General features: G+C 54.0%; 1 protein-coding gene across 1 annotated transcript in view; it reads left to right on the plus strand.

Moving 5' to 3' along the window:
• Window positions 1–18,646, plus strand: part of plppr3a (phospholipid phosphatase related 3a) — a 271,797-nt gene that overhangs the window by 231,363 nt on the left and 21,788 nt on the right. Inside the window, exons 6-7 of the mRNA XM_072482829.1 lie at window positions 12,253–12,310; window positions 17,005–17,178. Coding sequence (XP_072338930.1) covers window positions 12,253–12,310; window positions 17,005–17,178 — 232 coding nt within the window. The remainder of the gene's footprint in view (window positions 1–12,252; window positions 12,311–17,004; window positions 17,179–18,646) is intronic.

Consider the following 18,646-nt stretch of genomic DNA (forward strand, 5'->3'; position numbering starts at 1 on the left):
CCAGTCCTGCCAACCCTCTTTGAAGGATTGTTCGGTGTGAATCATGTCAGTGAGGGGCTGGTGTCAGATATAAGCGGGACAGAAGTTTTCTTCCCTAATTCTTTAGTTCTGACAATTTTAACAGCTTCAAAAAAATCACAGAATGGTAGGTTGGGGACAACACAGGAGGAGGCCACCAGGTCTGTGTCAACTCTCTGAGGAGCAATGCAATTAATCCCTTCCCCCCCCCTCCCCCCCCCCCCCCCCCCCACCTTCCCCCTCACTCAACAATGATTCAAATAACACAATGATGCAGTCACTAAAAAATTAATATCAATTCACAAATGATTATTCTTGTTCTTCGAGGCATAACCTTGGGTACAAACTAAAGGAAAGGCACTTTCAGACTTTTTACGCTTTGAAAGATGTGTCCTGCTTTCATATTCAGACAACAAAGCTCCCTGATATGTTCACAAGATTGGGGAAAGCGGGCAGTATAATCAAAGATCCCTCCCATCCGGCTTACTCACGCTTCCAACTTCTTCCATCGGGCAGGAGATACAGAAGTCTGAGAACACGCACAAAGAGACTCAAAAACAGCTTCTTCCCCACTGTCACCAGACTCCTAAATTACCCTCTATGGACTGACCTCATTAACACTACACCCTGTATGCTTCATCCGATGCCAGTGCTTATGTAGTTACATTGTATATGTTGTGTTGCCTCTATTATGTATTTTCTTTTATTCCCTTTTCTTCTCATGTACGTAATGATCTGTTGAGCTGCTCACAGGAAAATACTTTTCACTGTACCTCGGTACACATGACAATAAACAAATCAATCCAATCCAATCCAATCCAATTGGCAACTAAAGGGAAATTCTATTTGGGTTGTGGTTTTCTCACCAAATGCAAAACAATGGTCTGATTTGGATTTTTTTTTGCCAGTTGCAAAAGTGCAGAGGATGTACAATTGTCGGCAAAGGCATCTCGAGAACCCATTTGAGAGGCCAACATTGCCACCTTCACCCACCAAGCTTGACCCACCCAAACTGAAATGACATTTAGCTACTTCTTCTACATTCCACTCTGTACCACAGACTAATGTTCATGGGGGTTTGGGGGGGGAGGTGGTCCAGAGCGCAGATTTCTGGACTATTTCTCGCCCAAGATTTCCTGGCAAAAGGCAGCACCTGAGATAGCAACAGATGTGGCCTCCAGTGTCGTGTAGGGGAGTTTGCCTCGTCAAGATCTTCACTTGCTTTGATTACTTATCAGTGAGGCCTTCAATAGATGACTTGCTCAGAACTTTATGACCTTGTGGAGTCCTGCTTGTGGTTTGGGATCCTATTGGAAGTTTACTTCCTTGTTACAACCCCCTGGGCTAGTGTATGGTCAATTCCTGCCCACTTGACCCGAGTCTTAACACAATTGAAATAATAAATATCTCTTAGAAAAACATCCGGTAGCACACACTGGTCAGCACAGTTTCTTCACAGCTCCAGGGTCCCAGGTTCGATTCCTGGCTTGGGTCACTGTCTGTGTGGAGTTTGCACGTTCTCCCCGTGTCTGTGTGGGTTTCCTCCGGGTGCTCCGGTTTCCTCCCACAGTCCAAAGATGTGCAGGTTAGGTGGATTGGCCATGATAAAGTGTCCTTAGTGTCCAAAAACGGTTGGGTGGGGATACTGGGTCGCAGGGATGGGATGGAGTTGTGGGCTTAGCTAGGGTGCTCTTCCCAAGGGCTGGTGCAGACTCGATGGGCCGAATTGGCCTCCTACACTGTAAATTCGATGATTCTATGATCCTTTGACTCTAGCGGCCCAATAATTACAGTCACCGGTTTGTAAATTTAAACACAATCAAGTTTATTAATAACAATAACTAGAATTAAATATGCAGCAAATACAACACGTTAACTATTATCCAATTCCACCCCCCCCCACACTTAAACTTGTCCCACCCTCTACACACACACACACACACACACACACAAGACAGACAAACACAGAGGGCAAACGAGGGGGTAAAATATAAGTAAAAGTAAAAGATAAGGGTCGCAATCTGCTAGCAACGTTGTGGCCCCATTCTGCCAGGAGAGGCCTCTTCTGGGATCTAGCCTCCATGCCACGCCTCGCGAAATCTAACAGAATCTCGTGAGACATTGCAATCTAGATGTCGCCCATTGTGGGCCAATCTATATATTAGAGTGAGTAGCTAGTTTCACTCTAATACTCAGCCCGCCTCATCTAATCGAGACTTTGGGATCTAACCCCTTCTCCTCAGAGACCTTAGGTGAGCACTGTTCAGTACTGTTTCCCACAAACAGGGACCATGCAGAATGGCACCTAGGGAGTTATTCCAGCGTATCGGAGGTCGCCGTGTGGTTGGCCTCTGGGCAGGGTGGCACCCTGGCACTGCTGGTGCCACCCGCCCTGATCTCCTCCTGCACTAAGAGGTTCTGGCGAATGGAGTTTCTCAGTGCAGGAAACGGATTAAGTGTGGCCTTTAAGGGGCATTCCCCACGAGGGCCCCGAACTGCAACAGAGTTCATTTATAGAATGGTCTTTCTTGGCACGTAAGCACCGAGAAACACCTGCTAAACGCGCTCGATATGGGACTCTGAATGAAATTAAAATCGCTTATTGTCACAAGTAGGCTTCAATGAAGTTACTGTGAAAAGCCCCTAGTTGCCACATTCCGGCGCTTGTTCGGGGAGGGTGGGTACGGGAATTGAACCATGCTGCTGGCCTGCATTGGTCTGCTTTAGAAGCCAGCGATTTAGCCAGTGTGCTGAACAGTAATTCGGTGAGATTGCGCCCAAGAGTCTTTGATTCAGATGGTTGTTTCTAGCACACCTTTCTTCAATCCAGGCCTTATGGACAAGGGGATAAAGTGCGAGGGGGGGGGGGGGGGGTCAGAGGCAATGGTAGGATGTGGCTTTCAGCTGCACCCTCCCCCTTTCCCAATGCCATGCCCCCAATCAGGTACTGAGTGTCTTTGAATGAGGGACCTCCCCGCCCCTTCCTCCCTGCCCCAACCCACCACACCCTCACAGCAACCCACAAACAAACCCAACGGGATCACCCGAACTTCACACTCCTGAAGGCCAACAAGGTTACCTAGAGTTCCATTGTGCGTACAGTTCAACAGCTGAGCTAACCATCACCTGCTTCAAAAGGGTTGATTCAGCACATGTTAGTACTGGCTCTCCAATCTCAATACTTCCAGGTCCTCCTCTATTCCCTGCAGCCAGCAGGGCCAGTTTCACAAAACAACTGTCCCCATATACCTGTCACGTGCAGCTTGAAACCTGTGATTAAACTGCCTGACGCAAAACCGAGGAACATTGAGGTGTGAATAGGAGAGCAGGGGAACCTCAGCTGTCAACAGCTCGTCATTATCAGCAAGTCAGGAAAACAAGTCACATCAGCAGACAAGAATTCTACCTTGACAACTCAGGAGCACCAGAGCCAAGATTATTAGAATTTTGTGAAATATCAAATATTTGACAGCAAGAATAGGGACAGACACCAAACTAAATGTCTGCAGCCTCGACATGAGACACAGCAAGGAATGTAACTGCTATTATTAGATTAAACTCTGGTTGCCAGATAACAGGGAATGAATGGAATATTAAGCAACTGGAAGCAGAGAAATCAGAGTCTAGCTTTTAAAATACATTTGAATTCTTTGTGAATCCTTTTGGCGTAGGGTAAAGATCTGACATGATTATAATGCACAAACAATCAAAACATCAGCGGATTAGGTTACCTAGATACAATTAGTACCCAATTCATTTCTTCCAATTAAGGGCCAATTTACTGTGGCCAATTGGCCTACCTTGCACATATTTGGGTTGTGGAGGCGAAACCCACGCAAACACGGGGAAAATGTACAGACTCCACACGAACAGTGACCCTGAGCCGGGATCGAACCTGGGACCTCGGCGCCGTGAGGCAGCAATGCTAATCATTGTGCCACTGTGCTGCCCGCGATATTTAGATACATAGAAGATAGGAGCAGGAGGAGGCCTTTTAGCCCTTCGAGCCTGCTCCACCATTCATCACGATTATGGCTGATCATGCAACTCAATAGCCTAATCCTGCTTTCTCCCCATAGCCTTTGAGCCCATTCTCCCCAAGTGCTATATCCAGCCGCCCCTTGAATATATTCAATGTTTTCGAATCAATTACTTCCTGTGGTAATGAATTCCACAGGCTCACCACTCTTTGTGTAAAGAGGTGTCTCCTTATCTTTGTCTGAAATGGTTTACCCTGAATCCTCAGACTGTGACCCATGGTTCTGGACACACCTATCATTGGTAACATCTTCCCTGCATCTACCCTGTCTAGTCCTGTTAGAATTTAATAAATCTCTTTGAGGTCCATCCCTCATTCTTCTGAACTCCAGTAAGAATAATCCCAACCTAGTCAATCTCTCCTCATATGACAGTCCCGCCATCCCTGGAATCAGTCTGGTAAACTTTTGCTGCACTCCCCCGAGAGCAAGAACAGGGACAGTCAATTGGTGCCTTTAACTTTGGAACTACTAGGGCAGCACGGTGGCGCAGTGCTTTGGCCCTGCAGCCTCACGGCGCTGAGGTCCCAGGTTCGATCCCGGCTCTGGGTTACTGTCCGTGTGGAGTTTGCACATTCTCCGCGTGTTTGCATGGGTTTTGCCCCCACAACCCAAAGATGTGCGGGGTAGGTTGATTGGCCATGCTAAATTGCCCCTTAATTGGAAAAAAAAATGAATTGGGTACACTAAATTTATTTTTAAAAACTTGGAAATACTGCCTCAGAGACCTAAATTGAAAACGCAGAGTATTCTGCTTGAGTTTCCTCCGGGTGCTCCAGTTTCCTCCCACAAGTCCTGAAAGATGTGCAGGTTAGGTGGATTGGACATTCTGAATTCTCCCTCGGCGTACCCGAACAGGTGCCGGAATGTGGCGACTAGGGGCTTTTCACAGTAACTTCATTGCAGTGTTAATGTAAGCCTACTTGACACTGTAAGGCTCTGACACCACGGACAGGCACCCAGTGCCACAAGAAGGTGAACGACCTTGTCAGGGCAGCCAGGGTGAGTCCCCCCCCCCACCTCCCTGCCCGATGTATGGCACCCCCCCAGGTGAAACCAACCCTAACCCTAACCTTGGCACTATACGCGCAACCGATGGCGTGCATTCATATACCTGTCTAACACTGTTGCCCTTTACCCCTGCCACCCACCCAGCCTCCACAGGAGAAGCGCGCACACAACAATAGGGAGCATGAGAAGACTGGAGGGGGCCAAGCTGATGAGAGGCCACTCACCGTACATGAGGAAAGGGCCCTGGAACGGATACGGAGATACCCGGACCCTCTGGCACGCGATGCCCGGAGGATGCCCCAGGGCCAACATGGGATACGGAGAGACCCGGACCCTCTGGCACGTGGCGCCCGCAGGATGCCCCAGGGCCAACATGGGATACGGAGAGACCCGGACCCTCTGGCACGCGGCGCCCGCAGGATGCCCCATGGCGACCACGGGAGACGGAGAGACCTGGAGCAATAGGGAGACGGCACCCCCATCTCATGCGGGTGTGGCGATGCAGGCGTGTGCCACCCAGCGACGAGGCGGGCAGCCACAGGCCCCCGTCGCAGCCGAGCCACGAAACCACTACCCAGGACAGCCCTACCCACAACACTACTACCCAGGACACCACTACCCAGGACACCCCTGCCCAGGACAACCCTACCCAGGACACCCCTACCCAGGAGACCCCTACCCAGGAGACCCCTACCCAGGACACCCCTACCCAGGAAACCGAAATACAGGACAGTGACACAGAGTGGATGGGTGGAGACGAACCGCCACCCCAAAGTACCACGGACTCAGAATCGGACAATGCGCATGACACAACGCCACTGCTGTCTCCAACACCCTCCACCATCGCAGAGACACTCACCTCGGTTGGGCACTTTAGTGATGAGGCGTCTGGTACACTCACTGGTGCGCTCAACACAGCCGTACAGGTACAGCAGGTGGAGGTAGGAGCAGCAGAGGGGCCGGGCGGTTGGAGGGCATCCTGACGCAAGCGAACGTCTGCCGCCCAGATGGATCCCGGGTTCCTGGAGTTACCACACCCACCCATAGCCCCGATGCAACCACCGAACCTGGGACAAGCGAAGAGGGTGACGGCCGGCTTGCGGCGGCTGCAGTCACAGGTGGAGGAGTCCACCCGCGTCCAGGAGCTGGAAGTGGTGCCGGTCATGCGTGCCACCCAGGCCGACACCGCACGGGTGGCGTCCGCGGTGGAGGCAATGGGTGCGACGGTGTCAGACATGGGGAGCGGTTTGCGAGGCCTGGGGCTTTCCGTGCAGGTGGCGTCTGTGGCCCAGGACATGGCTGCCCTCTCACAGGAGGCCATGAGCCAGCGCCAGCGGCAGATGCCAGAGGCGCTCAACTCCATTGCACAGTCTCTGCAGGCCATGGCCCAGTCTCAGCAGGCCATGGCCCAGTCTCAGCAGGCCATCGCTGAGGGCATCGGCGCCATTGCCCATGTGCTAGCCGGCGTCGCACAGTCACAGACAGGGATTGCCAACTCCCTGAGCTCCATGGCTGCAAACCTGCAGACCCTTGTCGATACCAGCACAGGCCTCCAGGACTGGCAGCGCCAGGTGTCGGAGGGGCATCGGATGGCCGGTCCGTTCGCACCTCTGACCCATGTATTGGCCTGGGGGCCATTGGGCACCCCGAGGGAGGAGGAGTTGCTGGCGCCCATCCCTGGTCCCCCTGTAGGGGAGGTTCAGGAACACTGCAACACCTCGGACTCCCCCCCTTCTGTCCCAGGTACATCTGGTGGGCAACGGGCAGGACAGGCTGGCAGCTCGCCATCCCAGTCACCCGGGCCGCAGCCTGGCCCATCTAAGCCAGGACGCCCCAGGAAACGGCCGCCAAAGGGATCCCGAGTCAGAGGGCAGGAATCGCAGGAGTCCACCTCCAGTTCTGCTGTCCCGTCTGGGGAACCACCTAGGCGTAGTCAAAGGGCCCGTAAGGCCAAACAATTAGACACTGAGTAAGTTGGCACGGGTGCAGGGCACAGACGGGTTTTAGGGGCTACGGCACGTGTATGCACTGTTTGTTATTAAAATCACTTCAACACCTACAGAAGCTGCCTTTGTGCTCTGTCCGAAGTGTGCGGGGGTGTCATGTACGTTGAGCGCCAGTGTGTGTGTGTGAGGGGTGGTCTTACCTCAGCCCCAAGTGAGTCTGCCCCGTTCCCCCTGTGCCGCCCTCACCATCCCCCCGGGCAGAGGACGGGACCGTGCGCTGCAGTGTCACAGCCGCATGCAGGGATGGTCCGGGTGGATGGTGGTACTGTGGCCATGGGTCAGACATAGTCCAATGATATGGAGCCAGGAGCTCACCGCAGAGCGGGTTGTCCTCATCCTCCATGACCTGCAATAGACACGCTTCCACCGGCGCCCGTGAGAGCCCGGCTATCGTGCCGCAGGTGGATCTGCAATGGAGGGGTGGTGTGCATGCGGGTGGGGTGGGTGTGGTTGGGGGGGGGGGTGAAGGTGCTGGGTGGGTGGGGAGGGTGAGGGTGTTCGGGTGTTGCCATGGTGTGCGGTATGTGGCCATACTCGCTGATTCCCACGCCCCCTAGTCAGTGAAGTGGGCGGCTATCAGCCTGTCCCGTGCGTGCTGACCCAGCCGTTAACGGTGGACAGCCACCCGCCCATGTCTAGCCCGTCTGCCCTGACCATTGCCCCCATCCCCCTCATCTGGGGAGGACTGCGCCTCTTCCTGCTGCTCCTCCACCCCGCCCTCCTCTGCCTGCGGAACATCGCCCCTCTGCTGGGCTATGTTGTGCAGGACGCAGCACACCACAATGATGCGGCCGACCCTACCTGACGGATATTGGAGGACGCCCCCAGAGAGGTCCAGGCACCTGAAACGCATTTTGAGCACGCCAAAGCACCTCTCTATCACACCCCTTGTCGCTGCATGGGCATCATTGTAGCGGTTCTCCGCGTCATTCTGTGGCCTCCGTATAGGCGTCATCAGCCACGACTGGAAAGGGTAACCCCTGTCGCCCAGCAACCAGCCCCTCGGCCGGGGGTGGTGCCCTCGTACATGCCGGGGATGTAAAACCACGACAACACGTATGAGTCATGTACACTTCCCGGGTATCGGGCGCAGACGTGCAGGATCATCATGCGGTGGTCACAGACCACCTGGATGTTCATGGAATAGGTCCCCTTCCTATTGGTGAACACGGCCCTGATATCTGCAGGTGGCTGCACGGCGACGTGCATCCCATCGATCGACCCCTGAACCATGGGAAACCTGGCCACGGCAGAGAAGCCCATCGCCCGGGCATCCTGGCTGGCCCGGTCCACAGGGAAGCGGATGTAACGGTCCGCAATGGCATATAGGGCGTCTGTCACTGCCCGGATGCACTGATGTCTGCGAGATGCCGGACAGGTCCCCACCTGGCGTCTGGAATATCCCCGTGGCATAAAAGTTCAGGGCCACCGTAACCTTGACGGACATGGGGAGAGGGTGTCCCCCCCCCCAATGCCACGCGGTGCCAGGTGTGCCAGCAGGTGGCAGATGTGTGCCACAGTTTCCCGGCTCATCCGGAGTCTCCTCCTGCATTCCAGGTCCGTGAGGTCCTGGTACGAAAGCCAGGGCCGGTACACACGGGGCCTCCTCGGGTGCCTCCGTTGCCGTGGTGGCGCGATGTCCTCCTCCCCCTCCTCATGTTCCTCCTCCACTACGTGCTCCCTATGCTCCTCCGCTTCGTCATGTCGGGCGGGTGTCCCTCCAGCCTGGGCGGCTGCCACCTGCCCCTCTGCCGCCTGCTCCACTGCGGCAGCCTAGGCCGCCTCTCTGGCACGCTCCACCTCCTCCTCCTCCTCCTCCTCCTCCAGGGCAACATGGAGAATAGCGGCTGCCGCCACGGCGGCCAACATCGCTGGCTGATCAGAAAACATGACGGCCTGCGGGAGGGAGGGGGCATGTCATCATTGCCCGTACCCCCCTCCACCCAGCCAGGTGGCATGGGCGCGACTGTTGGAGGATGGCACCTGGCCAGGCGGACAAACTCGCTTGCCCTCGCACCCCACTCCCCGGCACTCATCCCCCCTTCCCCGGCACTCACCCCCCCATCCCCGGCACTCACCCGTGCCCGGCACTCACATCCCCCCCCCCCCCCCCCCCCCCCCCGGCACTCACCCCTCATCCTCGGCACTTACCCCCCGTCCTGGGCACTCATCCCCCCATCCCCGGCACTCACCCCCCACCGTCCCCGGCACTCACCCCCCGTCCCCAGCACTCACTCCCAACCCCCCCCCCCCCCAGCACTCACCCCCCCCCCCCGGGCAAAGGACGGGACCCCCCCCCCCACCGTCCCCGGCACTCACACACACACACACACACCCCCCGGTCCCCGGCACTCACCCCCGTCCCCGGCACTCACCCCCCCCATCCCCGGCACTCATCCCCCCCGTCCCCCTCGCCGGCACCCCCCCCTTTCCCGGCACTACCCCGAAGCCCACCCCCACCCCACGCCCCCCCGCCACGCACACACACCTCTCCCCCACACACAAGACTGCGGCCGCGCCATCACCTCTCCTGCGGCCACCCCCCAGGCCGTGACCTACCTCCACGCTGGACGGCGTCAACCATCAGCACTGGTTGACGCCGTTAAAAAGATGATTCGGCGGGACTTTGGCCCATCCGGCCGGGAGAATATGGGCAGCCCCGGAGTCCATTGTCTCGCGCCCGCGCCTGCCATTCTCCGAGGCGGGCGGCGCGATTGACGCCCCGCCGACTTTTCACCCTTCAGAAAATTCGGCGGGTGGCGAGGATGGGATTTACGCTGACCCCCAGCGATTCTCCGACCCGGCAGTGTGGCCCAGCTTCACTACAGTATGAATAGTAATGCATACACAAGCCAGTAGTTTATTTATCATGTACACTGCCAGGGATTTTCGCAAGTTTATTCACTTGTCAGAGAATAATATCTTGCATGATTAAAGAGAATTGATTTTCATTTGATTTCTCATTCCGTAAAATGAAAACTGCAACAATAAGAACTCATTTTTACGTGTAGCCTGAGTTGCAGCCACGGCCAGTGAGATCAATGCTGTTGCACAGTGGATATGCGTCTGTCCCATGGTAGTGCTAATTCCTCTGCATAAAGCGCCTTCATCTCCTCTATGTTAACAACCCAGTTCCTTGAACAGGCAAGACCTTAGGGCTCTTTTAACACTTTTTTCAGCCATTGCTTTTCTCACAGCCTATTTCACTGTGGCATCTAGGAGGCCATTCTGTACCTTATCAGGATAAGAGAGCTTGAAATCTCAATGACTGGAAATCTCAATGACTGGAATTAATGAAAAGTAAACTGAGAATCCTTAAGAGATGCAATTCAACACTCGGAACTGAATAAAGAATAGCTTGTGTATGTTTCATTGCATCCAATGATCATGGACGGAGTTCTCTGTTCATTGGGAATCCCTTTTTCCGCTGGCAGTGCACCTAGTGCACCCCCTTCTGTGGGCTTCCCATTGACAAGTTGCAGGAGAATAGAACCCTGCCGGCACCGAACTATCAAAAAACACAGGGCTGGGGGAACAAATCCCACCCATATTTTGAGGTTATGTTCAATGACTCAAGGAGTTTGTTTTAAATAATCTCTTAGTTTTGTTTATTTAAGGGAGCGGTGGGAAAATGTCAGCCATCATTGGGTGTGGGAGGGGCAGGTTTGAGAGCAGCTGGTCTTTTCCCCATTCTTGTAAGTCCACTTGCTATGTTATGAAGAAAAGTTGCATTAATTAGCCTTGTATTCTCTCAAGTATGATGGTGTGTTCTGGTTCATTCAGGGAACCTGCACTGCTATGGCATCCTGCTCTATGCATGTTGTAGTCTGGAGCTCGGGATGGTAATGGTGGAGGCGTCAACATTCATTCCATCACAAGGCTGACCAGGAATTTCTCCCGCGCTTACCGTCTGCCACTGCCGTGTGTTTGGAAGGATTTACAATTTGTTACCTAACCCGTTTGTCCGCGTTATGAGCCCACTTTCCTTAGCCGTCAAGTCCCGGGGTGGTACTTGAACCCGGAGCTCTGGCTCAGAGGCAGGGATGCTACCCACAAGACCGCACCTCCAAATTACCAAAGCTGTAAATGAGGTGTGATTATATGAGGATAAATGGAGAGAAATTGTTTATTCTAATTGGAATAAAGGGGCATAATCTTAAAGTGGAGCTAGGTTGTTCAGGAAGCACTCTTTTACAAAAGGGGTAGGAGAAATCTGGAACTTTCTCTCCTCCCAAAAAAGCTACTGAGACTGGGGAGGTCAGTTGAAAATTTCAAACCAGAGTTTGATGATTTCTAAGGGACCAAAGTGGCCAATTAGTTTTAAGATCCGGATCCCTAACTAAGTGGTAGGAAAGGCTCCTCCAATTGTTGAAAGACCTCTGTACACTCCTATTTTCCTTTCTGTGTGAGGTGTTCTCGTGCACTGATGCGTATTTGAGACTGGGTGGCAAAGTACCATGGCCATGAACGTCCACATTTCTAACATTTGGTTTGATTGATGGTGAGTAATTGGAAAAAATTGATGTTACATTAAAAAATTCACCCGAACATGACCTACTGGTGAAGGTGAAGTTCCATTGGAAATCATGGTAAACCTGATGAAAACCAGTGACCTATGTCACTCAGTTCAATGGCACTAGGATTGAGTTAACTCATGAAGGCTCTGCTTTCTCAACCATGCCCCTCGCCTGAGGTATGGTTGACCCTCAGGTTAAGTCACCACCGGTCAGCTCTCTCTCTCAAAGAGGAGAGCAGCCAATGGTCATCTGGGACTATGATGACTTTTACTATGGGGGCCTGGTTTAGCTCAGATGGCTGGGCAGCTGGTTTGTGATGCAGAGCAACAGCGTGGGTTCAATTCCTGGACTGGTTGAGGTTATTCGTGAAGGCCCTGACTTCTGAACCTTGCCCTTCGCCTGCGGTGTGGTGATCCTCGGGTTAAATCACCACCAGTCAGCTTTCCCCTTTGCCTATGTCCATCTGGGATGATGGCAACTTTACTAGAATACTGCCAGTGAAACCTCACTTCACTTTATTCTTTCTTCTATTGAAAGAACACATACTATGATGAGTAAAAACAGTTGTTTTATAAACAAGAGGAAGAATTACTGATCACAGGACTGCAATATACAATGAGCTGAGTGTGTTTAGCATAAATCTTCATTATGTTTGATCCACAGGAAAAGCTTCCCTTCCCAGCATGCCACAATCTCGGCCTTCGCAGCGGTGTATATCTCGGTGAGTCCCTCATTTCCTTGAGTCAACACTGGAAGGACGATTACAATTTTACATGAAGTGCAATTATCATTATTTTGTTCCTCTGAACTTCCAAAGAATCTCAATTCATTCACTTTTCATAGAATTTGTGAATGCCTCAATCACTCCTTTTATGTGGCTTCTCGCTGATCCAGGTCTTTTCCATTAGATTTAGTCTGACTGTTTCTAATCCCTGGTGTAATTTTTGGAGCTTAGATATTTTATTGGCAAGGAAATAGTGACCAACATCTTAAATAGGGGTTCGATGACACTATTTAACAAGTAATTATACACTAGCATTGCCCTGGGGTATAATGATCGGCCTCTCTTGTAATCTGGGGCGTCATTCTCCGACCCCCCGCTGGGTTGGAGAATCGCCGGGGGCTGGCGTGAATCCCGCCCCCGCCGGTTGCCGATGTCTCTGGCACCGGAGATTCGGCGGGGGCGGGAATCGCGCCGCGCCGGTTGGCGGGCCCCCCCGCTCGATTCTCCGGCCCGGATGGGCCGATGTCCCGCCGATAAATTGCCTGTCCCGCCGGCGTGGATTAAACCACCTTTTGAACGCTGGGACAAGGCGGCGTGGGCGGGCTCCGGGGTCCTGGGGGGGGCGCGGGGCGATCTGGCCCCGGGGGGTGCCCCCACGGTGGCCTGGCCCGCGATCGGGGCCCACCGATCCGCGGGCGGGCCTGTGCCGTGGGGGCACTCTTTCCCTTCCGCCTCCGCCACGGTCTCCACCATGGCGGAGGCGGAAGAGACTCCCTCCACTGCGCATGCGTGGGAAACTGTCAGCAGCTGCTGACGTTCCCGCGCATGCGCCGCCTGGGGATGTCATTTCCGCGCCAGCTGGGGGGGCAACAAAGGCCGTTTCCGCCAGCTGGCGGGGCGGAAATTCCTCCGGCGCCGGCCTAGCCCCTCAATGTTGGGGCTCGGCCCTTAAAGATGCGGAGCATTCCGCACCTTTGGGCCGGCGCGATGCCCGTCTGATTGGCGCCGTTTTGGGCACCAGTCGGCGGACATCGCGCCGTTTCGGGAGAATTTCGCCCCAGGAGTTTGTTCCCTTTGGGGAGAATCACACCCGTTCTTGGTGAAGGGGTAGATATGTACACAAAATCTCACCTTGACGTCAAATATGACAGCGAGGTTGTGAACAGTCTCGCTGAAACTCAAGCAGTTGCTAGGATCGAGCCAATTGCTGGGGCATCCAAAGAAAGTGAAACCCTGGCTATGATAACGTAGGATGTGGGGATGCCGGCGTTGGACTGGGGTGGGCACAGTAAGAAGTCTCACAACACCAGGTTAAAGTCCAACAGGTTTGTTTCAAATCACTAGCTTTCGGAGCACTGCTCCTTCCTCAGGTGAATGGAGAGGTAGGTTCCAGAAACATATATACAGACAAAGTCAACGATGCAAGGTGATACTTTGAATGCGAACATTTGCAGATAATTAAGTCTTTACATATCCAGAGAGAGGGGTAACCCCAGGTTAAAGAGGTGTGAATTGCCTCAAGCCAGGACAGTTGGTCGGATTTTGCAAGCCCAGGCCAGATGGTGGGGGAGTGGTTATAATGTGACATGAATCCAAGGTCCTGGTTGAGGCCATACTCATTTGTGCGGAAGTCCCGAAGCGTGGTCCATTGGCGAGACCATGCAGACAACGGATGAACGGACATCGCATGACAATCGCCAGGCAGGAATGTTCCCTTCCAGTCGGGGAACACTTCAACAGTCAAGGGCATTCAGCCTCTGATCTTCAAATAAGCGTTCTCTAAGGCAGCCTTCAGAATGCGTGACAATGCAGAATCGTCGAGCAGAAATTTATACCCAAGTTGCAAAATCCTACCAACTGTCCTGGCTTGAGGCAATTCACACCTCTTTAACCTGGGGTTACCCCTCTCTCTGGATCTGTAAAGACTTAACTCCTGCAAATGTTCGCAGTCTTGCATCTTTGACTTTGTCTGTATATATGTTTCTGGAACCCACCTCTTCCTTCACCTGAGGAAGGAGCAGTGCTCCGAAAGCAAGTGATTTGAAACAAACCTGTTGGACTTTAACCTGGTGTTGTAAGACTTCTTACTGTGATAAGATAAAAAAGAAGGGAAGCAGACAAGTGCAGACCCAGCCAGCTGGCTGCTGGTGGAGAGATGTTGGAGGTCGATGGTGGAGGACAATCATGTCGAAGGTTGCAGATTCATCAAGAAAGAATAAATGGAATAGTTTACCTTTTTCATTGTCACATTGGATGTCATTTGTGTCGTGAGATTAAAGGATTAAATTATGACGGCAGATTGCATAGATTTGTCTTGATTTCCCATGTGATTTGAAGGTGTAATATGATCTGATCAAGTGTTTATAACATTAAAACAATTTGATAAGGTAGAAATGGAGAGGCGCAACTCATAGCGGCGAGTTCGCCCCTCCCACCCTCTCTCAAACCCCTCATCGCCCCTCCCCACCCTCCCAACACCACATCACCGCCCCTCCCCCACCCTCCCTCAAACCCCTCATCGCCCTCCCCCACACCCCATCACCACTCCTTCCTCACCCTCCCCTCACCCCTTCACCACCTCTCCCCCACACCCCATCACCGCTCCTTCCTCACCCTCCCCTCACCCCATCACCGCCCCTCGCACCCTCCCCTAAAGCCCATCACCGACTCTCCCCTAAACCCTATCACCGCCCCTCCCCCACAACCCATCACCACCCCTCCCCACAACCCATCACCGCCCCTCCCCCACACCCCAATACAGCCCTCCCCAAGACTCCATCACCGCTCCTTCCCCACCCTCCCCTAAACCCTATCACCGCCCCACCCACCCTCCCCAGAACCCCATCACCACCCCTCCCCCACACCCCATCACTGCCCCTCCCCCATGCCCCATCACTGCCCCTCCCCCACACCCCATCACTGCCCCTCCCCCACACCCCATCACCGCCCCTCTCTCACACCCCATCACCGCCCCTCCCCCACACCCCATCACCGCCCCTCCCCCACACCCCATCACTGCCCCTCCCCCACACCCCATCACCGCCCCTCTCTCACACCCCATCACCGCCCCTCCCCCACACCCCATCACTGCCCCTCCCCACACCCCATCACTGCCCCTCTCCTACCATCCCCTAAAGCCCATCACCGCCCCTCCCCAAACCCCATCACCGCCCCTCCCCTAAACCCCATCACCGCCCCTCCCCCACACCCCATCAGCGCCCCTCCCTCACAACCCATCACCGCCCCTCCCACACACCCCATCACCGCCCCTCCCCACACCCCATCACTGCCCCTCCCCCACACCCCATCACCACCCCTCCCTCACACCCCATCACGGCCCCTCTCCTACCATCCCCTAAACCCGATCACTGCACCTCCCCCACCGTCCCCTAATCCCCATCACCACCACCCCCCCACACCCCATAACCGCACCTCCCCCACACTCCATCACCACACCTCCCCACCCTCTCCCATACCACATCACTACCCCTCCCCACCCCACCCTCAAACCCCATCACCGCCCCTTCCCCACACCCCATCACCGCCCTTCGCCCCCCCAACCCCACACACCATCACTGCCCCTCCCCCACACACCATCCCGCCCCCTCCCCCACCCTCCCCACATCCCATCGCCGCCCCCTCCCCCACCCTCCCCACACCCCCCGCTCCCCCATGCTCCCCCAACCCCATCTCGCCCCTCCCCTACCCTCCCCCACACCCCATTACAGCCCCTCCCCCACACACCAACACTGCTCCTCCCCCACCGCCCCCCACATCCCATCCCCGCTCCTCCCCACACCCCATCACCGCACATGCCCCACACCCCATCACCGCCCCTCCCTCACCGTACCCTGAACCCCATCACCACCCCTCCCCTACACCATATCACCACCCCTCCACCACACCCTATCATTGCCCCTCCCCTCTCCTCTATCCCCTAAATCTCATCACCACCCCTCCACTACTCTCCCCCACACCCCATCTCCACCCCTCCCCTTTCCTCCCACACAACTCATCACTACCCCTCCCCCACACCCCATCACTGCCCCTTCCCCTCCCCAACACCCCATCTCCGCCGCTCGCCCACACCCCATCACTGCCCCTCCCCACCCTCCCCGAAACCCCATCATCACCCCTTCTCCACCCTCCCCGAAACCCCATCATCGCCCATCCCTCACCCTCCCCATGCCCCATCACCGCCCCTCCCCAACCTCACCTAAACCTCATCACCACCCCTCCCCCACCTTCACCCACACCCCATCACCGCCTCTCCCCACACCCCATCACCGCCCCACCCCCACACTCCCCTGATCCCCATCACCGCCCCTCCCCCACCCTCCCCTGATCCCCATCACCTGCCCCTCCCCTACCTTCTCCTAAACCCCATCACCACCCCTCCACCCCCCCCCCCCCCCAAACACCTCATCACCACCCCTCCTCCTCCCTCCCCTAAAAAAAATGGAGAAACAATTTGCTGTAATGACAGAATCAAGAATGACAGGGCATAATTTTAAAATAATTGCTTAGCCATTTGGAAGGACAATCAGGAAGCACTTTGGAGGAATGATGAATTCTCTTCATCAAAGGTCTGTAGTGGTGCGACAATTGGAACTTTCAAGACTGAGATCGACAGATGTCTGAGGAAAGAAATCGAGAGATACGGAGCTAAGGTTTATGCTTTTTTTTCCCAGATGTACTTTAACTCAACGATATCTGACTGCACCAAACTCCTAAAGCCAGTGCTGGTTTTTGCCTTTGCAATTGCTGCAGGGATTTGTGGTCTGACACAGATTACCCAATACAGGAGTCACCCTGTGGATGTATATGTCGGCTTCATCTTTGGGGCAGGGATCGCTGCATATCTGGTGAGTGACCAGTAGCTCGGAGCCCATCACATAATTGTAAATGTCGTATTAGCCAGTATGGAGAGAAAATTTATACTGTGGGGTGGGGGCTGCGGGGGAGATGGGGGAGGGGGATGGAGGAAAGGATGGGGGGGGATGGATGAGGCATGGGAGATGGGGGGCTGAGGATGGAGGAGCAGAGTGGAGGGCGGTGGGGGTGGGGGATGGGGTTTCTGCAAAGCCTCTCTCACTCTGCCACTCTCATACAAATGGGCCGCTGACAGACGTAGGGTGAGTGATCAGGAGATGCTCTGAGCAAATTCGCCTCTCCAGAACCTCAGTGGGAGAGCATTTGAAAATGGAGAAATAAAACCCTTTGGTCTTGCAGCCACATCCAAGGCTTTGATCCAAAGCATTTTATAACCAACACAGTACTTTTCAACTGGAGTCACTGTTCCCATGTCGGAAAATGTGCACATGATAAGACCCCACCAGCATTCCTATGAGAAAAATGGTGATAAAATTTGTTTTTTTTTTTGGTATTGGTTGAAGAATAAATGTTGGCCCAGGACACCCAGGGAAACACCCTCCTAATCTTCACATAGTATTATGGGACCTTTTGGATCTGTCTGAGAGGCTCAATGGAGCACCAGTTTAACATTTGATCTGAAAAATTGTATCACCATCTCCCTCTGAATTACACTGCACTATCAGCCTAGATTATATACTCAGACCCCCGGCGTGGGACTTGAGTTCAGACTCCCAGGGAAGAGTGCTGCCCATTGAGCCATAGCTGATATCTGGCAGCATGAAGGACAATGAGCCAAATCTTCTGGTCTTTGCATCGTCACCCGGCTTACCTCGTTCATTCATCCGTTCACCCATCCATGCACTATAATTCAAACTGAACATTTAAACTTCCATATGGCAGCTGGCACTGTAAAAAGTGTGCGTGTCTTATCTTCCCCCCCCCCCACACACACACACACACACACCATCCATCCCCGCATCAATGCCCCACAGCTCTACTTCACTGCCAGTGATCTGCACTGTAAATTCTATGAAATCTATGAAATCTCTCTGAGGGACCGTGCATTCTGCCTTTTTGGCAAACCCAGACTTGGAAGGTCGCAGAAGAAATACAGAGCAGCATGAATCAGGGGATTGTTCAAATGGAACAGCAATGGATGATGATTGCTGTTCCTCATTGATCCGGGACATTGATCCCAATCAGGAGTAGCCCTTTTCATAAAATCTGTCCAATAAAACAACATTGAGAATTGTAACTTGTAACAAATTAACAATCATAGAATTACAGTAACCGTACAATGCAGAAGGAGGCCATTCGGTCCATCGAATAAGCACTGACCCCCTGATAGAGCACCCCACCTAGGCCCATTCCCCCACCCTATCCCAGTAAACTCACCTAACCTTTGGACACTAAGGGGCAATTTAGCATCGCCAATCCATCTAAGCTGCACATCTTTGG

Source organism: Scyliorhinus torazame, chromosome 18 (assembly GCF_047496885.1).
Source record: "Scyliorhinus torazame isolate Kashiwa2021f chromosome 18, sScyTor2.1, whole genome shotgun sequence".
NCBI classification, from domain to species: domain Eukaryota; kingdom Metazoa; phylum Chordata; class Chondrichthyes; order Carcharhiniformes; family Scyliorhinidae; genus Scyliorhinus; species Scyliorhinus torazame.